Raw genomic sequence first — 21,863 nt, forward strand, 5'->3', positions numbered from 1 at the left:
TACATGTGTGTTTTTTAACATAACAGTAGTACTTTGGGGCAGATGATAAATTTATAGGTACCTCAAGAAATTAAGAGCCTGAATATGCTGCATTTTGTTTCTTTCACTTTTACATGTAGCAATGTGTTTGCTTTCATTACCTTGTTTAGTCTATGAATTGCTAACTGTGTTGCTTCTAGGATCCCCAGATGATGTTGCAAGGCTTTTTAAAAGTTCATCTTGCAGGTTGTAGTATCCTTTTAAGTTTATTCAAATGCAGTCGCTGGTTCAAAGATGTCACTCTGCATTGTGTAGTGTAGAAAAAGATGTTTTCACACAAAAGGACTTGAGCAAAAGGATACTACATTTATAAACAGACAATAATGTTCCTAATCCCTTCTGCTCATGCTGCTTTCTTGATTCTTTTCTCAATATCATCAAGAGGTTGGTAGCTGGTTTCTAAATTCAAAAACTAAAAATCATGACTATTTTCACACACACACACACACACACACACGCACATGCACACACATGCACCACATAGCTCAAAGTTTCAAAAGAGCCTTTGCAAAACTTCAATTTGAGCAAGTAGCCCCAAAGGTCATTGCTGCCATTAGATTGCCTCATCAGCCTAGTTAATCTAAAGACCTAGTTTCCTACATGGTCCTCCTTCAACTGTGTTCCATTAAATTCAACCAATGTTATAATTGTCTATCATGTGCAAAGCATTGTGCTAGATGCTGGGGATATAAAAACAAAACAAAACCCCCAGTTCCTGCCCTGAAGGAGCTTACATTTTACTTCCCCTGCATTTCTTAGTCCCCTGCCTCCAAAGTCCTCACCCCAAGAAAAAGTGAATCCAAAATAAGTAGAGATGGGGAATTGTCTGGTTTGAGAAAAGAGAAACTGGTGAAGAAAGCTCTAAGGCTGTGAAATTGAGCATCTATTGTCATGTTTAAGCTTTGATGGGTCCTTTCAAGCTTGTTTTTTGCTTCTTAGGTTAAATAGTTTGCACTACTTTTGCAATAAATTCATGGAAAAACTAACAGTTACTTTGTTTTGTTTCTTACTGTGTGTGTGTACATAAACTAATCCTAAAGAGTTAGCATAGTGTTTTTTTCCACCTCCGTACATAATTCTTAATATGCGCAGAATGCTGTAAATCCGACAAAAAAATATGATGTGAATGATATTTTATAAAGTTATTTTGTATGGTGTCAATTTTGTTTTGCCTCATAGTATGTCAGCAAAAAAATAAAACTGCTCATATTTACGACTATTTGTTTGAAAGATCCTGAATTATTCAAATATTCACTTGGGTACTTTCACACAGGTGGAAATTGAGAAATTTAAAGAATTATGTTAAGATAGAAGTATAGATTTCCTGTGCTAACAACTCTAATATTTAACAGTATACTTAAGTCAGGAGTCACTTGTGAAATGTAAAAGGTTTTCCTATTAGTAGATGGACTGAGAATGAGATGGAATGAAATTGAAAGAACTGATGAAATAACTGGGAAGAAGCGCCATTGCAGAGACCCACAAGATGTAATTTCAACCTAATATTCACTCTAATATAATCTAATATAACCATGAATTGTCAACATAGTTAACTAGTCTACTATTTCCCAATTCATATGTTTGCACACTTAAACTTGTTAACATGTCTTAAATCTTTAGCTTAAATTTGTTTAAATTTTTTACCATAAAATTGGTCAACATGGGGGGAGAAATACTGCTAATGAGTACAATGTTAATCAAGTTTTGATTCTACTACAGGATAGAATAAATAAACCTTAATATAGTACAGGATACAATTTAAGGTCATCATCTCTATACCAACCAACTCTTTATAGAGAATGAATGAAAAAGGCATTTATTAAGGGCCATACTATGTGCCTAGCATTATGGATGCAAATAGGCATAAGAATAGAAAATAGGTTCTTACTCTCAAGGGATTCACTTTCTAAATAGTAGAATATGAGGTTTCAGCTACAAATTATATGGAAAGGCAGAGTGGTCCTTAGGTTGCAGCAGCAAAGAGATAGTAATGTATATTTAAAGTGATTTACACTGATAAAAATCATACGTTGAACCATTTTATAATGCCAAGGATTTGGGTGGTGAGAACTTTATTTTCTGGGTCTTCACAAGCAGTTGCCAAGACATAAATCTACAGGGCTTGATTCCCTGGATAATGGCTGGGGGTGGGGAGGGGTAGACTGGAAGCAGGGCCCATGGTCAGGGGGCTGTTGCTATTCCCAGAGCTCTTGAGTTCAGGGTTTTGGGCTGTCTACGGGTATGATTAATCTAACTTCCATTAGAAAGTAAGGAAAGAGACCCATTGATATGATGTCATCATATAGAAATTCCTCATTAGTTCTCATCCTTCAAATCCAATCTGTTGCCAAAGCTTGTCCATTTCACCTTTGCAATATCTTTCCAACATGTCCCCTTCTCTCCTCTGACACTGTTACCACTCTGAAACAGACCCTAATCATCTCACACCAGGATTATTGCCATAGCATGCTGGTGCATCTGCCTACCTAAAGTCTCTCCCTATCCCAATACACCTGCCTTTCAGTCACTAATGTGATTTTCCCAAAGCACAGGTCCAAGCCCCTATTCAGTAAACTCCAGTGGCTTCCTATTGCTTCTAGGATCAAATGCAAAATTTTAGATGCTTGGCATCTAAAGCCCTTCATAACCTAGCCCCCTCCTACCTTTCCAGTTATCTTATATCTTACTCCCCTCCACTAACTCTTCAATCCAGTGACACTGCCCTCTTGGTTGTTCCACAAACAAGACACTCCATCTCTCAGGCATTTTCTCTGGACTCTATGCCTGGAATGCTCTCCCTCCTCTGCTCCAACTGCTCTTCCCTGGCTTTTAAGTCCCAACTAAATTCCCTTCTTTTACTGGAAGACTTCCCCAACCCCTCTTAACTCCCATGCTTTCCCTCCATTACTTATCTCCTATTTATCTTGTATATAGATTTATGAGTGTGTGGTGTGTGTGTACACACACACACATATAGATAGATAAATAGAACGTATGCTCCCATTAGAATGTAAGCTCTTTGAGCAAAGGTAATGTCTTGCTTCTTGTATCTTAAGTGCTTAGCACAGTGCTTGGCACTAGTGGGGGTTTAACAAATGGTTGTCGATTGATTTCAGTATAGGGACACATGTCCAAGTCTGGGAGTCCAACTGCAAATGGCAATACTTATGAATCCAGAGAGTATAAAGGCAAAAATGAACATAGGATCATAGGTTTACTGCTGGGTGGTTAGAGACTCTATCAGGATTTTTTTTTTTGTCATACTACTAATATCTGTGACAAGGTATGACATAGTCTCCTTGTGCTCTGATCTCATAAGACCATATTTGGAGTGCTTTATCATTTTCAAGCAGGGCACTGCTAAAATGAAATAGGTCAGAGGAGAGCAACTGGAAAAGCTGAAGAGGTGGCCCTTCTTGCCCAAGCCAACCCCTCTTCATGTCCCCTTTATTCCATTTTTTCCAGCAAATTGTCCCCAGAATCACCTCCTCTTCTCCCTTATCTTCACTTTCTTGATTAGTTCTTTTTCCATTGACTCCAAACACGTTCATGTTTCCCCCATTGTTTAACCTCAACGGCCATCTAGTTCAATGCATAGCTGAAAGGACTCCCCATTATAACATACCTGTAAGCGCACATCTAGCCTTGGCTTGAAGTCTTCTCATAAGAGATAACTCATAACCTTTTCAGGTAATCAAGGCTCTAAATGTTAACAAGTTTTTCCTGATATTAAGCCTGTTTACTTCTTTGCAATTTCCTTGCACTGCTCCTGGTTCTTCCCTCCGAGCTAAACAGAACAAAATAATCTAATGTCTCTTCTACCTTGAAAGCTGTTAAAATGCTTGAAGATAGCTATCATTCTCTCCCCCCCCACCCCAAACCCCACTAAATATCCCCAGGTCCTTCAACAGATGCTTGCATGGCATCCTGGTTGCCTTCTGGATAGTCCCCAACTTTCTAATGTCCAAAATTAAACTGCTCAAGATATGGTCTAGCCAAGGCAGAATACAGAGGAACTATCACCTTATTTCTGGAATTATTTCTGGAAGCTATGTTTCTCAGTGTAGCCCAAAATGGCATTATGTTCTTTTCAGCTGCATCTTCATGCTGCTGATTCATTGGGTTTGCAGTCCACTAAACTCCCAAACTATCTAAGCATGCTTGTGTCATCCTGTATTTGTAAAGGTGATTATAACCAAGATTCTGCACTAGTGAAACAAATCAAAGGAAATGGGTGAAAGTGACAATACAGATTTCAGTGCAATCCCCCATCACTAGAGATGTTTAAACACAGCAGAATGTTTTAGAATGTGATTTATAAAGGACTATTGATTCTAGCTCTGGGTTCTAGTATTTTGTTCTTCTTTGTGAGTTGGTCAGGTTAAATGGGACTGAGCTCTTTTAAAGGATGGTAATCTAAGAAGGTCTTTTGAGCAAGGAGAATGCAAGGTATATAGCACCTTAGGTTTGTCAGGAGCTGTGTGTGACTTTCCTGAGAAAGTCAGCAGAACAGATATTATATGAAAGCATACTGTAAATTATAATACACACTATTATTGTGGGGAAGGGATAATTTGGACTGAAGCTAAGGATTCACATAACAGTATAGTGAGGGAGAATGCTGTCAGTAGGTGTGACCTGCTTCTGGAAAACATTGAATACTACCTTATTAAGTCTGGAATTTATTTTGAAGTAAAAAGTTGTTCTTAAAAAATTTTCTTTCACACAGGGAAGTGACATGTATTTTAAGAAGGGTTAAAGGGTATGTAAGGATTGTAGAATAAGGAGGTTAGAAGCAAAGAGATTAATTAGGGAAGCCATTACAGAACAAATGTAAGATGAGGGCCTGAATTAGGAAGGCTAAAGTGCAAATTGCAAGTCAGGGACATAACATAAAGGTAGAAACAAGAGGCCTTGTTCACCAACTGAATACCGGCAAAGACTTAGTGCTATCCTGGGGGCTACACAAAAACAGTTTTTTTTTCCTTTAGGAATTTATAACCTAAAATAAATGTCATAGATACACATATCAGTACTAAAACATATATGTTGAAAACTGCACAATATGTAGAAAGCCTGTGTAGTTCTTAATTATGTACTCAACCTGAAAGAAAAGGACTTGAAAAGAATTCGTTTCAGTACACAAGCTTAAGACCTTTCATAACCTCTGCCAATGGAGAGGGAAATATTTTAATTTAATTTTTTCAATTTCTAAAAATCTATTTTCTCTCTTTCCCTCCTCCCTTTCTTAAAAAAAAAAGAAAAGAAAAACAAAAACTTTGTTTTGACTACGCATAGTAAAGAAAAACAAATTCCTACACTGGCCATTTCCAAAAAAATGTCTCATTCTGTACACATAGAGTCCATCACCTCTCTTTGTCAGGAAAAGCATTGCATGGTTCATCTGAAATCATGCACTTGATCATTGTGTTGATTAGAGTTCTTAGGAAATATTTTTAAATTTCATTTGTAACTAGGATTACCCCAACAGAACCTATTTGAAATCCTCCTGCTATTTCTCGATTCTATGTTTAGGGTTCTCTAGCAAGTGAGCCTTTTGAAAAAAAGCAAATGAAGCAAAATATAACAGTAGTCCAGGGCTGTCCTGATTTATGGACCATTTTATTAGGGGGAAAATTATGTACAATTTTTTAAAAATACAATCAAAAATCTTTTATAGTAAAAAATATAGCACTCTTTTATCAAAAGGTAAAAATTTCTTGCTATACAGAAATTAATATGTAATATGCTATGTACTACATATTTAACTGAAAATAAACTACATATTCAACTGAAAATAAGTACGGTCCACAAATGAAATAATTTCATAATATACATATATTAATTTACATTTACTATCACTAGAACTTAAATCTATATCAATTAATGAAAAAGAGAAGCATTTCATGTTTGTTTCCCTTAAGAATGTAGAAGTTCAATGCCAAATAAGACAAGCAAGATATTAGAATAAATATACAGCTCAGTGACACCTTCAAATATCATGTAAATGAGAGGTTTTGGTTTTACTTACTCCTCAAGGTAGAGTGGATAGATGGATTGGATATAAAATTCTATCCTAAAAATAATATGATCTGTTGGGAGTCATAGAAAACTTATGGGAATAAAATTTAACAGCTCTGTATTTAGTTTAAGAGAAAGGGACCAAGTGCAAAAGCATGGCTGGTAGCACAATTTAGGTTAATTATAAAGTGTTGCATTTTATGTTTTAAGATTCAGCTTCTTCCTCCTCACTCTCATCATCTTCATCTTCATCTTCCTCATCCTCATCATCTTCTTCCTCTCCTTCCCCCTTCTCTTCTTTAAGCATTTTCAGATATTTGCTGGCTAAAATCTTCTTTGGTAATATATCTTAAAATAAAAATTGTGGTATCAGCAAACAGTTGTAGTAGACAACCACAAATGCAAATTTCAAAGAGTACCAACTCCTGTTTAAAATGCCTATTTCTATCAGCTTGTAAAGAATGACAGAATTTAGGGTAGACATTTGGAAAACAACATAAGAAAAACAAACGTTAAAAAATATACCTATCACTGATGGCAGACTATACTGAATGCCTAGGCAAACTACCCTCACTGCTTCTAAAATACAGACAGGATATGAACTACCTTTGGACAATTCTGTAACAGTGCACACAAAGCTAAAATATTTTAAGTTGTGATGCCATCCAATAACAAAAGGCGAAAGTTTTGCTTTTGCTGGGGCTGCAAAAAATAGTTTTGATCTTTTTCTGCTGAGTAGGGGCTGAATACCCTGATCTGATGAAATACCTGCTATGCTTGCCAAACCTGCCAAGCATTCATCTACCTGCATACATGCTATATTTAGAAACCTGTGGCAATCTCAATCAGGAAAGGTTCTATTTTCATGACTGCAATATGAAACTCAAACTGTAAACTACTAGACATGTTTACAGGCTGCTTCAAAAGCTAAGTACCTGCAAGAAATTGAAAGGTTTCCGACTCTTCTGCAGTATTTGATAAGTCACTGTAAATAAGTGCTTTCTTCTCTTTTCCACTGCCATGTTTATAGGAATAGGTGGCTAGATACTGAACAAAGAGTTCCTAAAATGAGATGGGAAAAGATTAAAATTCAAGAAACATTCTGGTACTTTACATTAGTCCCTATTTTAAATTCAAACTAAGTTCAGAAAACTTCAAGTTTAAATTACATTATAGGCTTTAATGTCACTACAGGAGGCACAAGGTCATTACACTGTAGTTATCACTTTGATGTTGAGAGAAGTGTAGCAAATGGTCACTCCACAAAAATGTATTTTAGATTAAGTACGTAAATCAATTATTATCAATGATTGACTAAAAATAGAGCAATGAATCAGAAAGTCAGCCAATGATCAATTACCTAGAGTAATGGAAGAGAAAAGTAATGTGGATTATTTAAAAAAATCATATTTGGCTCTAGAGATGCAATTTTTTTTACCTTCCATTTGAATATGGGTATATCTGAAGTTCTGGTAATTCACACCACTGCAAACCAGATAATGAAGCCAATGAGTTGGGAGTTGTAAAGCTGGCCAGACTTCTTGCTCCCAGCTTAACTCCTCCATGCTGAGGATAGACAAAAATATCTCTTAAACTGATGCAAAGCACCAGCCTGAACTGTGCTGCACTCCCCCAAAGCTTGGCTTGTCTAGCCCATACTTTCTCAGTCAAGGAGGTAATAAAGGAGGTTTCAGCTTTAAAAGCTAGTAGCCTAATAAAAGTAAGGACCCAGAAAGCTCCCCTGCTTTCCAGCTGCTGCTGGATTAAGCTCATATCAGCAAAGGAGCTGGAAAAAAGTCTCTAGTCCAAGTCTTCGTGGTAAGGACTTAAAATGAATAAGGTGAATAAACCCTATGACTATCTTGAGAAATGGCAGTAACAGGACAAAATGAAACAGGAACCCATTAGCAATGACAAGCTCTAACCAAGAATACCACAAGTGGACTAGGAATCAATTTGGAAATAGTTTAGGAAAAAAAAAAGATACTGTGTCAACAAGCATAAAACACTGTGAAACCTTTGTTATTCAACCCTAGTCAAGCACTTAGTGTTTAGTTTTGAAACCCACTAAAACGAAAGAGTTCAGAGTAGAAAAAGTGATCATTAAGGGTGAGATACACTTTAAGGAAGATTAAAGCTATCATGATTAAACAGAATGTATAAAGCAACCACTACACACAAAATTCCTACAATTCTTTCTCCTTGTAAACTCAGAAAATACAATTACAGCAGGAGGGATCCGGACATCTTAAACCTATAGATTGTTAGACATTGATATGTTAATAAGGGAAGTTACAGAGTATAATGGGATTTTAAGGTAAATTTGGGGTATAGCTCGGCAGGGTAAATATAAGAATAAGGTTGCCAGTGAGAGTGTGGATTTCAAATATAAATAGCTTACTAGCTGTGTGAACCTGGGTGAGTCACTTAATTTCTATGTGCCTCAGTTTCCTCATTTGTGAAATAGGAATAACAGCAACACCTATTTCTCAGGGTTGTTGTGAGGACAAAATTACATAATATTTGTAAAGAGCTTGCAAATCTTCAAGCTTTAAATGCTAGCCACCTCGCTATGTCTACTAGACTCTCTCTGCTTTTTTATTCCAGTCATAACGCCCGTCTCTGTCCAAAATCACGGAAAAGTTACATTCTTTCTCTTAACTTGACAATTCAGATTTGTTCCCTAGATTCATTCCGTTCCGACGAGTGCCTTGGAATAGAATTTCTAGGGAGACATAACACAGCTGCAATAGATCACATTGCATTTGGCCAGGAGAGTCAAGGGCACTTCCAACCAGTGCTGAGGAAGGGCAGAATCTTAAACCTGAGATCTCAGCAGGTAAAGGTCACTCACCCTCCCCACCCCTTCGCTTCCCCCCAAAGCAAAACAAAAAAGCAAGTCATGAATTGATTAATGCGGGCTGACTTTTTTTTGAAAGTTTTTACCTTAAAAACCCATTATCCTCTGCAATTTCCCCCCCTAACCTATGTCAGTATCTACCTAACAACCTTTATTCTTAAAATGATCTTACTGTCTAAATCCCTCCCGCTGTAAATTTAGTTCATCTTTTCTGATGAACTATACTGGGGTGGAAGCAATCATAGCAACTTTGTTATTAAACGGTTTCCATCCGACATGCTTGGAAATATTCTGAACCCAGAACTTCTCCCTGGCTTGGCTGTCTCATTTCCCCTGCGTTTTTCCTCCCAGGGTTAGGGTGTCTAGGGTTGCTCCACGTTGATCTATTGCAACACCGGTTGGGGTCCCCTGGGACCCACAGCTCTGCACCCAAAAGCAGATCCAACAAACGACTGAAAACTCCCGGACCGCCACGCGGGATGGTTTTCTGCCAGGGCTCCGCCCTCCCGAATCCCAATGGCCGTCCTTTTTTTTTTTTTTTTTTTTTTTTTTTTTTTTTTACGCCTCCCCTCCGCAGGCCCCGAAAGGTTGCGGGCCAACTGCCCCTCGTGCTCGCGCTTGTGCTCGCGCTCGCGCCAAGCCAGGCAGCGCGTGCGCGCGGGGCCGCCGCCGTGGCTCCCAGGGGGCGGCGCGCGAGACGCGGCCGTTGGGGGGAGCTTGGACACCACCTCCTTTCCCCCTCCCCCCTCGCTTCCTCCCTTCCCTCCCGCGACTCACCGTGGCCTTGGCCGTGAGCACCAGCGCCTCCTGATTGATGCTGGACACCTCCGGGGAGCTTTTCATGATCACCCGAATGCGAGACAAGGGAAGCGAGACCAGCCTCTGGTCGCTGCATTTCTCTTTGCCGCCAAACCCGTCCGCCATCTTGCCGCCCCCGCCCCGGCAGCAGTGGCAGAAATCGCGCGGCCGCCACTACTCTTGCTGCCGCCACCGCGGCCCCCGCGGCCCCCGCCCCTTCCGAGATATCCGCTGGGCAGTTTGACAAATAAAGTTCATTGAAAGGGAGCCTTTGTGGCCCGTGGCCTTATGGGAAGCGTAGTTCTCTAGGGGCGGGACCACTGGCCCCAGCAAAGGGCGGGCCCGAGGGAGGTGACCACAAGTCCCGTAATGCTCCGCGCCGCGCCGCTGCTCTCGTGGCTTCGGTGAAGGAAGGGAGACCGTCAGACCCGCGTGGGTAGTTCGAAATCTGAGTCTACGTTTCTCTTGGTCCTGGGAGTCGGTGTCCGAATTCGCGTCTCAGCATATGCTCCGGACGTCACATGTCTGCGGGTCTGCTCTGAGAGGACTGCCGCAGGATCTGTTGTCGTCTTAGTCATCATCGTCTTTGATTTCCCCCCGCTGTAGCACCTGCAGGCGAGGCGACTTCAATGATCGAGTACATCAAATCCTAAAACTTCCGCCTTGGAAAGGACCCTAGAAGCGAACCATCTGTTAATTCAAAAAAGAGCAGAACCAAGCATCCAACCCATTTTTATATTATGTTAAAGAGCAGATGGTTTTGTAAGAATTTCATAGTAGTTAGTGTTAGAAGGGGGAAAGCAAAGGCCCAAAGAAAAGAAATGATTTGCCCAGGTCATCAAAAACCTCGATCCATCCAACCCCGCTAGCTATGGTCCTGTATGTCTCCTCTCTTTTGTGGCTAAACTTGAGAATGCAGTTCTACAAACGGTTCCTTCACTTCCTTTTACTCTCTACAGTTTTCGACCTCAACATTCAAGTGAAACTGCTTTCGCCAGCCGAAGTTACTAACATTCTCTTTAATTGCCAAATCTAATGACTTTTTCTTAATCCTCATCCTTTTTTTTGACCTCTCTATCCTCTGACATTGTCAGTCACACTCTTCTTGATTCAGTCTTCTCTCTAAGTTATCATGGCCCTACTCATGGTTCTCCCACATATCTGGCGGATTCTACTCTCTTCTTTACTCTGCCTTTTCATTCAAGTCAGAGTCTACTGACGTCAGGTGACCCACTGGACTCTGTCCTGGGCCCTCTTCCTTATACTGTTTCACTTAGTGATATATTCTATACCATTTAGTAAGCTTATCAACTTTCCTGGATTCAATTATCATACCTATGCTGTGGATTTTCAAATCCACTTACCCTCAGTATCATTTCTAACTTCCTACTGGAGGTGGGTAACTGGATGTCAAGTGGATATCTTAAGCTCCACGTGTCCAAAATTGAATTAATTATTCCCCCCCCCCAAAAAAAACCTTTCCCTCTACCTAAGTTTCCTATTACTGTTGCAAGGTAGCATCATCCTCCCAGTGACAATTACAATGTAGGTGCCATCCTTGACTCCTCACTTTCAAACCTCCCTCTCCCCCACCTCTTCCCCCTCCTGCCCAGGAACATTCAATCTGTTTCCAAGATCTGTTGATTTTACCTTGCAGCATCTCTCTCACATCCTGGTACAGGCCCTCATCACCTTATGCCTAGATTATTTCGTTAACTTGCAGATTGGTCTCCCTACTGTAAGTCTCCCCATTCCAGTCCATCCTCCAAGGTCAAAGGGACCTTTCTAAAGTTTGACCTTGTGACCACCCCTACCTCACCCCCTCCAAACTTTCAGTAAAGTCTAATAACTCCCTATCACTTCCAGGATCAAATATAAAATACTTTGGCATTCAAAGCCCTTCATAACCAGACCCTTTCCCACCTTTCCAGTCTTCTTACACCTTGCCCTCCTCGCCCTCCATGTACTCCTTGATCCAGTAACATTGGCCTCCTTGTTTTCACTCAAACAAGACACTCATCTCTGCATTTTGGCTGTCCTCCCTGCCTAGAATGCTTTCTCTCTTCATTTCTACCTCCTGGCTTCCTTAAAATCTCAGCTAAAATCCCACGTTTTACAGAAAGCCTTTCCCAATCCCCCTTAATTCTAGTGTCTCTCTTCTATTGATTATTTCAATTTATCCTCTTTTTAGCTTGTTTGTATATGACTGTTTGCGTATTGTTGCCATATTAAACCATGAGCTCCTTGAGAGCAGGGACTGTCTTTTGCCTTTCTTTGTATCTCCAGTGCTTACTTCAATGTCTAGTAAATAGTGGGTGTGTAATACATGTTTGTTGACTGGCTGACAAAAGGAGAGAGCAGAAAAACCAGGATTATAATACCCTTCACTGAACATGCTTACAGACAAGGGAACACCTGGTGGGGGCAAATTTCCTCCTATCCTACTCCCATCAATTGATACCTTCTTAGAGCTGATGAAGAGTGATTCTGTAGCTGCTATGCCTCTTGATGATTTACATGGCCCTTTAAGGTTTGCAAAGAATTTTTCTCATAACAAATTTAACAAACATTTATTAGTGCAAGTGTTACTCCCTGTTTCAGATACACTAACAAACATTATCAGGACAAATACTTGCAGAAGTTGCAAATAATAGATACATAATAATAACCCACACATAATAATGCTTTACTTTTTGAAAAGTAATTTGCAACACTACACCTGTTCTCCTGCCTCCTAAGTCCACCATTTTTTCCATTAGGTTACATTGTTAGGGGAAAGAATAACAATAACATGAAAAGGTAGTACTTGAAGGAGATAGGACTAACAATTGGGAACATAAGAAATTGACATGTTTATTGAAGAGTCAGTAGTCATTTTTGAGAATAATCCAGAAGCCTCAAAGGGATCTCCACCATTAAAAAGTCCAAGAAGTCATCATTCAGTCTCTACTTGATTTTTTTCCTTCTATTAAAGTAAAATCCTCTATAGACCAAAGAGAATCAAAAGATCTAGTCTATTTAGTCTAAAATTTACCTAGCAACAAATAGTACTTACCCTCTGCAGAGATTCAGAAGAAATGGATTTTCCTCCCCTTGACAAGTTTATAGTATAATGGGAAAGCCAAAATAAAAGTATAAAATAGAACATTGACAAAAAAAAAATCAAACCTCAAACACACAAAGCAATATAAGGTAATAATAGCACATACGTATTGCTTTAATGTTTTATATTTATCTCTTTTGATCCTCACAACAACCCTAGGTGGTAAGTGCTATTATTATCATCATTTTGCAGATGAAGTATCTAAGTCTGAGAGATTTAAATGACTTGCCCAGAGTCACAAAGCTAGTAAGACTCTGGGGCTGAATTCAAACTCAGGTCTTCCTAATTCCAATTCCAGTGTTCTATGAGCTATGCCACCCACTTGCCTGGTTTACAAAAGAAAAAAGCATTGAGCATGGTCTTAAAGAAGAGAGGACATAACTAGGTAATTGCCAAATACTGTCAGTTCTACATCTGTAGACCAAGTTGTTGTTCAGTCACGTCTGACTCTTTCTGACCATGTGGACTTGTCTGTGGGATTTTCCTTGGTAAAGATACTGAAGTGGTTTGCCATTTTCTTCTACAGTGTGTGTCCATTTTACAGATGAGGAACTGAGGCAAATGGGGGTAAGTGACTTGCCCAGAATCACACCACTAGTAAGTGTCTGAATCTGGATTGGAACTCAGCTGTCCTTCCTGACTCCAGGCCCCAGTGCACTGCCTAGCTGCCTCTCAATTTTGAGCCTTCTGAAAGCTACCCCCAGGCACCTTTTGGTTCAGCATTTACTCAAAACCATTAACATGGACCCTCATTATTAAGCCAACCAAAAGACACATTAGTTGAAAGCCAAAGATATTTAGTGGAACAAAATAACAAAATAGGTAAGGAAAATTTCTCACATACACCCAAATTTCCCTCCCATAGATTTTCACAAGTTACCTCCCCATTTCCCTATTGTGAATCCTGTTCTCATCACCTCCTATTTGCCTCTTTGCACTATGAGGAAAAAAGTGACGGAGGCGATTTTCAAGTTGTGTCAATTCCCTAACAGCCCTTCTCCTTGCCCACTGGAGGAGGGGAGTAGCTCAGTCATTCATGGAAGATTACAGGAAACCTTTCTTCAGCTTGCAGTGTACTCTGGAAATTTCAGGATTGGAAAAGCTTTAAGTCTGACATGAGGAATTCTCTGGACAGGCATCACAAGTGAGGAGCAAAGCATCCTAGTGCTACTTCTACCAGTGATGCACTGCACTGGCATGGCCTAGCAACTTCAGGAGCAGCTTTCTGGAGAGGGACTCCAACACTAAGTCTTGCCACCAGTCCTAGCAAGAATTAGACATGTTAATTAAACCATAATCTTTCTGTTCTTCCTGTTACTACTTCCTACCTCTTCTCAAAAGCTTCCACACTCAGACAGACCCCTAGTACTTCAAGTTCAGGAACTTCTCATAATCAGCATAGCTCTCTGAGCCCCAAAGCATTGTGGGGGATGTAGTCTGGAGAAAACATGGAGTCTGCCTATCCAGACCTGCTCCTTACATTCCATGATACCTCTTGCATCCTTTACCTTCTCTCCATTCTTTCCTAGTTCAAAAGGCAGGGAAATCAATTAGGAGGCAATTGCAATGGCCCAGGCAATATGTTATCTCATATTGTTTTAAGATAGTTCTCTGACTCTTATCTCTCCCCTTTTAAGTCAGTCCATCCTTTACACAGCTATCAATAGAATCTTCCTAAAATCTGGATCTGACCACTCTGCTAAACCAATTCTCCCATGTTATGGTTTCAAGTTCTTGAAGAATCTTATCTTAAGGCCAACATTATTTAAAGTATTTTTATTAGTGATTTTTTTAAAAATTGAGAGTAAAGTTTTGAGTAGGTTTTTCATACATATTTAAAAACTTTACAGAAACCAGTTCATGGACTGTATAGTGATCTATTCAAAACCTCCATGCAATGTATTTGCCAGAGCAGAAGATGTTACAAACTGAGCCAAAGGTTTTGGGAGACCCCAAGCTGCTTCAGGGAGTAGGCAACTGGAACTGTGTAGAGAGTTAAAAGAGGCAGCCAGAGTGAAAAGAAGAAAAAGGTGGCCTGTTCAGAGAAAGCTAAAAAGACCTGAGGCTCTCATTTAATCACACCCCTCTTGTTCTCTCTCCACTACTCCCTCCTCTGCTTCCTTCCCCTCCCATGCCATCACCAAGGCAACTTGGGCAGGCCTGAATGGGTTTGGCTGCCTATCAAGAACTTTCCCTTCCCACCTTTCACAGACCTGTCAGGCTGCATTTTCAACAAATAATTTACAGAATCACAAACTGGAAGGGACTACAGAGGCCATGTAGTACAAACCATATTGGATCAAGAATCCTTTCTACAATACCTCCTTCCACTCCCCACCCCACTCCATGGGCATCCAGCCCTATTCGTGAGGTCCTTCAAAGAGGGGAACAGGCTCCCTCCTGAGGCAGTCCATTCCCCTTTTAAGCAGCTCTAATTACTAGGAAGTTGATCCTTCACCAAGCCTACATCTGCCTTGCTGAAATTCCAACCCTTCCTTTACTTCTAGTTGTGCCCTCTGGGTGAAATAGAACAAATCTGATTTCTGTTCTACATGAGAGCCCATTGAAAATTTGAAGATTGTGATCATGTCTCCTCTGTCTTCTCTTTTCCCAGCTAAACATTCTCAGTTCCTTCAGTCAATCCAGATCTGATATTTTTTTCCAGTACTCTAACCATTATGATTGCCCTCTTTTGGACTGACTCTGACCTGCCCATATCCTTTCTAAAATGTGGCAGCCAGAGCTGAATACTACTCCAGATTCTAACTAGATCAGAATATAGTAGTATAGTCACTCTCCTCATTCTGGACACCAAACTTTTAATGTATCCTAGTATCCTAATATTTCTTTTGGCTCCCATGCTATACTGTTGACTCATGTTGAACTTGCAATCCACTAAGCGCCTCAGATCTTTTTCACACAACTGTTTGTCAAGTCATCTCTCTACCATTCTATACTTGTGAAATTGATTTTTTGAGACTCTGAGTAGAACTTTACATTTATCTCTATTACATTTTATCAAATTTGTTATGAGCCATCATTCTAGACTGTCAACATACTTTTTGCATTCATATTCTGACTCCTAATATATTAGCTAGCCCTCCTAGTTTTGTGTCATATTTAAATCTAATAAGCATGATATCTATGGCTTCATCTTGGTCTTTGATTAAAAAAAACACATTGCAGCAGTATAGGAGAAAGAACAGATCAATCTCGGGGATACTCTGTCAAAGACCTCCTTCCAAGGTGATGTCTAGCCTTAATGACTATTTTTTTGGATCTGGTCATTCAAACAGTTCCAAATCCACCTAACTATACTAATCATCTATCCTATATATCTCTACATCTCAACATGAGAACTTTTGTCAAATGCTTTGCTGGAATCTACGCATATTATGTTTGTAACAATCCCTTTTTCCCCACCCCCACCATCTAATGATTCTGTGATAAAAAGGAAATGAGGTTAGTTTGCTTTGACTTATTCTTAATGAAGCCGTTGTGTTCCCCTTTTTCTAAAGATTTATAAAACATGGCTTTAACAGTTCTAGCATGTTACCAGGAATAACAGTCAAATTCACAGAATCACAAAATCATAAAATCTAAGAGTTGAAAAGGACCTCAGAAATCATCTAGTCTGAACACAACTGATTTTTACAGCATGACAAGTGGTCAACCAGCTGCTTCTTAAAGCCCTGTAGTAAAAGGAAACCAACTTCCTTCAAGGCAGCCAATTTCACTTTTGTGTAGTTTTAATATTATGAATTTTTTTCTGCCATTAAACCTAAACTTCTCTCTCTCTCTTGCAATTTCCACACATTCTTCCTCATTCTGTCCCCTGATACCAAGTAGAACAAGCCAAAATTCTCTTCTATAATAGCATAATACTTGAAAGCAGTGATGTTGTTTCCTATGTCTTTTTTCCCCCATTCCTTCAATCATCATCTGACATGGTCTTGAGCACTTGCACCATTCTGGTTGCTCACTTCTGGACACTTCTCAACTTTTCAATGTCCTCCCTTATATGTGGCACCCAGAAATGAATATGATTGTCCAAGTATGGTTAACCAGGAATAAGTCCAACAGGACCATTACATCCTAGTCCTAGATACTATGGCTCTCTTAAGGGAATTTGATTTAAGAAACAGGTCATGTTTAGTCTGAAAAAGAAAAGACTTAGAGGAAATATAATAACTGTCTTCAAATATTTTAAGGATTGTCATGTGACAGGGGAAATTGACCCCAAAGGGAAGAATGAGGAATGATAAAGGGTAAAAGCTGCAAAGGGGAAAATTTAGGCTTAAGATAAGGAAAAAAAACCTTCTAAGAACTAGACCTCTAAACTGATAAGGAAACATATCTTTCTCCTTTTAAGTAGAGAAGTGGAGCCTACAGATATGGAATGAAGTTTTTGCTGCCAGATGCAGTGACCACGTAAGTTAGTTTTGTGTAAATGGGTTTGTTGTTGTTATTAGGAAGAATTCAATCTTACTAGAAGGAGGGTGGGTTTAAAGAGAAATGACTGTGGTGTTAAAACAAAGCACAACAATAAAAGTATTAAATGAGTTGAGGGAAAGAATTAGAGCTATACAAAAGTAGAAGAACTACCTCAGAAGGTAGTGGGTTCGCGTCATTAGAGGACTTCAAGCAAAAGCTAAATGACTGCCTGTCAAGGATGTTGTAATGGAGATTTTTGTTTGAGCATGGTCTGGACAATAGGTCCCTTCCAATTCTGATTCTGTGCTTGTTTCTACCACATCTTGGGGTCCTTTGTTTATTTGAATAATTCTATTTTTTTTTATCTGTAGGTAATATTTTGCTTGTATTGTGCATCCTTTTTAAATGCAGTTAATTTTTTTAAATAATTTTTATTAATAACTTGTTTTTATATCACTTAAGTTTTCCCTTGAATCATATCCCCTTTCTCCTTCCAGAGAGCCATCCCATATAATAATGACTTTTTTAAAAAAGAAAAAGAGAAAAAAATCAGAAAATTGATCTATACATTAAAAAACCTGACAAATATGCAATGTTCTATGTAGGGTACATTTCTAACTCAGTAGGAGGGTCTTGCACTATTGTGACTAATCTTAATCCTTTTATGAGAATTACTCATGAGGTAGGAGCTTAGTAATCTGTCTGAGATGGCTACCTTCTTATTCCATATTCACAGAAAATATTTACTACTCAACAACAGTAAGATATTCTACCCATCCTCACTTCAAAAATAAAATCTACCTTCACAAGAGAAGATAAAAACTTTTGGGTGTGAACATTTGGGCCTATATCAATTCTCTAACCTATAGTACTTACACACTGCTGATTCATTTAGTATTTACTTGCCTATGATTTGCCATTTCTACCCTCTTCCCCTTTCTCAAGTCAATCAAAAAGCATTTACTAAATACCTACTATGTGCCAGGTACTGGGGCTACAAAGACAAAAATGAAACAGTAAAGGTCTCCAAAGATCTTACAATCTATTGTTTCTAAGGGAAACAATAAACACATATAGAAGTAAATATAAAATTATGCAAAATTAATACAAGGTAACTTGGGGGGGGGTTCTTTTGGCCTAAGATATGTCTCATATTCTTTAAAATCTTTCAAAGATAGCTTAGAGAAGCTCAGCAGTAGTAGCACCTAGGTCTTTCAGTACCTTAAGATGTCTAAGTCTGATAACTAGCAATCATTAAAGGCACCTGTATCATCTTACTATCTTCTTATTTATCTTGTATTTCTAATCTCTGCTCATCATTTTTTGTTGTGTTCTTTCCAGTGCAAAGATCATTCTGGTAAAAGAAAACAGGACCCCCGTTCACCAGCTAACCATCCCATCTCTTCTTTATTTGCCTCTCCTCCCCATCATAGCTTAAAAACAACAAAAACAACTCTTCGTTGTCTTTAGCATTCATCCCCACCTTCATTCTGGACTTTAGTACTTCAGACACTATTCTTTTCTTATAAGATTGTGCTACTCTTTTGAATTCATCTTCAATTATTTACCCTTGATTCCATCTTATATGCATATCTTTTAAGAAATTGACTTGGTCAATCAGTTCTCTGTGCATCCATACTGGGCAGCTCCCTTTTATTTTTTCCCCATCAGAATCACTTCTTGTTTTTTTCCTTTTACAAATTAAAAAAAAAATTATTCATTTTGAACTTGAATACAAAAAGACCAAAAAAGAGAGAACATTTCCATGTACACAGTACAACATAAAAAAAGGATTCAGTATAAAACCATGAATTTTCATTTTACAGTTTACTTTTTTTTGAAACTATATAATAAAAACTACACATTATTTTCAAAGCTATCCTACCTTTCTGTGCCTCGTTCTATTTTCTTTTGTTCTGTGCTGTGCATTTTTAATTTTTTTTTTCTCCCTCCATCCCCACCCTGCCCCAGAGAAAGCTACACAAAAATGTGATACAAAATTAGGCATAAAAATGTATGTGTGTGTATGTGTGTATACATGCGGACACAAATACCCACACATAATCAAACTATACATACTTCTATTTATCAGTTCTTTCTGTGGGTATGGATAGCATCTTCCTTTATATGTTTTTTGTAGTTGCTTTGAGCATTTATAATACTCAAAATGACTTAGTTGTTCAAAGTTTTTCTTAGAATAATATTGCTATTACTGTGCACGATGTTCTCTTGGTTCTGCTCACTTCACTCTTCATTATTTCTTGCAAGTCTTTCCATCTTTTTCTAAAATCAACCAGCTAATCATTTCATATAGCAAGGTAGTAGTCCATTACAATCATATACCACAACTTGTTTAGCCATTCCCCAATTGAGGGTCATCCCCTCAATTTCCAGTTCTTTTTTACCACAAAGAAAGCTGCTATAAAAATTTTGGAATGTGTAAATTATTTTCCTTTTCCCCAATCACCTTGGGAAACAGACCAAATAGTGAAATTACTGGGTCAAAAAAAAAAGGTATAAACAGTTTTACAACCCTTAGGGGATAATTCCAGATTGCACTCCAAAATGGCTGAATCAGTTCACAGTTCCACCAACAGTGAATTTAGTGTCCCAATTTTTCCATATCATTTCCAACATTTGTCACATTTCCTTTCTGTCATTCTAGCCAATCTGATAGGTATAAGATGATATATCAAAATTGTTTTAATTTGCCTTCTCTAATCAATAGTGATTTAGAGCATTACATATAGTTTTGATTTCTTCACCAAAAAACTGCCTATTCATATCCTTTGACCATTTATCAATTGGGAAATTACTTGTATTCTTATAAATTTGGCAAAGTTCTTTAATATTTTTGAGATATGAGACCTTCATCTGAAAAACTGTCTATAAAAATTTTCTTCCAATTTAAAAAATTTTTATGCCCTAACATATGGTAAATTTTTGTGAAGGTACCATATACTGCTGAGAAAAAGGTATATTTGTTTCTATTCCCATTCAATTCTTTCCAGATACATATCACATCTAGCTTATCTAAAATTCTATTCACCTCATTAACTTCGTCCTTATTTTTTTTTGTTAGATTTATCTAATTCTGAGAGAGGAAGGTGAAAGTCCCCTACTATTGTAGTATTACTATCTATTTCCACCTGTAATTAATTATTAAAAATTTAGATGCTATAGCATTTGGTGCATATAGGTTTAGTATTGATAATTACTTCATTTTTAATGGTACCTTTTATCATAGTGTAGTTTTCCTGTTTATCTCTTTCAATTAAACCTATTTTAGCTTTAATTTTGTCTGAGATCATGATTGCTACCACTGCTTTTTTTAACCTTAGCTTAAGCATAATAAATTCTACTCCACACCTTTATTTTAACTATGTGTGTATCTCTCATTTTAGAATGTGTTTCTTGTAAACAATATATTGTCAGATTCTAATTTTTAATCCATTCTGCTATCCATTTCTGTTTTTTGGGTGAATTTATCCCATTCACATTCAAAGTTATAATTACTAGTTGTGTATTTCCCTCCATCCTATTTTTCCTCTCTATAATCCTTCTTACTCTCTCATTTTACTCTATCCCTTCTCACAAGTTTGATTTACTTCTAACTACTAGGTCCTTAATCCACACTCTTTTAAAGAATTCCTCCCATATCCTCTTTGTTTAGCCTCCTATTCCTTAATCTACCCACCCCTTTAAGAATCCCTCCCTTATCCTGTCTCCCCAGCCTCCTACTTCTTGATCTACACACCCTGCTAAAAGTCCCTCCCTTATTCTGTCCCCTCACCCTCCTATTTATTTATACATTTAGAAGACTTTTAAACCCTTCTAGATGTATATCTTATTCCCTCTTAAACCCAGATCTGATGAGAATAAGGTTCCAGCTACCAGCCTTCCACTCCCACCTGCTTCCACTGTAATAGTTCTTCCATTTGTATGAGATAATGAGATAATTGCTCTATTTCACTTCTCTTTTACCAATTTTATTTTTTAGACTCATCCCATCATACTCAACTCATACTCAACTCAACCCCGAACCTTCCCTCTATGTATGCTCCTTCAAACCACCTAGATGACCTATTTAGCCTAGTTGATATTCCTTTCATTGTTGCACCTGGCCCACCCTAGACTACCTACCACTCCTGAATCCCATCCAGATCCTTTTGCTGTCCTTTTGTATATAAGCATTAGTCTCATCCTCATTAGTTTACAGGTTCGTTAGGAACCATGACCACTTCTCTTGGTGTTACAATAAACCTTGCCACTTGACAAGTGGTTTGAGTGCATGAATTCATTCCAGGTGGACACAGCCCTGTACCTGGACATTTTAGTAATGATAACATTGTTAATAGTACAGATAACATTTTCCCACATAAGAGGTAAATAGTTTGACATTATTGAGTCCCTTGTAATTGGTCTTTAATTTTTACCTTATGTTTCTCCTAGATCTTATAGGTCAAGTTTTCCATTGAGTTCTGGTTTTTTTGTCACAAATACCTGAAAGTCTTTCAATTCATTAAATGTCTCCCTTTTTTTTTTTTTCATTCAGAACTATACTCAGCTTTGCCTGGTAAGTTTTTCCTGGTTACAAATCCAGCTCCT

General features: G+C 38.3%; 1 protein-coding gene across 1 annotated transcript; it reads right to left on the reverse strand.

The window, feature by feature from the left end:
* Window positions 1-5,642: 5,642 nt before the first annotated feature.
* Window positions 5,643-9,907, reverse strand: CHRAC1 (chromatin accessibility complex subunit 1). Its single transcript, XM_027845125.1, has 3 exons — window positions 9,698-9,907; window positions 6,996-7,122; window positions 5,643-6,408 (listed from the first exon to the last, which is right to left on the reverse strand). Exons 1-3 carry the CDS (start codon window positions 9,842-9,844, stop codon window positions 6,266-6,268), a joined length of 417 nt encoding a protein of 138 aa, XP_027700926.1. The 5' UTR covers window positions 9,845-9,907; the 3' UTR covers window positions 5,643-6,265.
* Window positions 9,908-21,863: the final 11,956 nt, after the last annotated feature.

Source organism: Vombatus ursinus, unplaced genomic scaffold (assembly GCF_900497805.2).
Source record: "Vombatus ursinus unplaced genomic scaffold, bare-nosed wombat genome assembly UNPS02005236.1, whole genome shotgun sequence".
NCBI classification, from domain to species: Eukaryota; Metazoa; Chordata; class Mammalia; order Diprotodontia; family Vombatidae; genus Vombatus; species Vombatus ursinus.

Bases quoted from the DNA above. Each gene is read 5' to 3' on its own strand.
- CHRAC1 (XM_027845125.1), bottom strand. From the start codon at position 9,844: ATGGCGGACGGGTTTGGCGGCAAAGAGAAATGCAGCGACCAGAGGCTG. The intron at 7,123-9,697 runs GTGAGTCGCGGG...ATCTCATTTTAG, and splicing joins TGCTCACGGCCAAGGCCACG to GAACTCTTTGTTCAGTATCT. The intron at 6,409-6,995 runs GTACTTAGCTTT...TTTTATTTTAAG, and splicing joins AACCTTTCAATTTCTTGCAG to ATATATTACCAAAGAAGATT.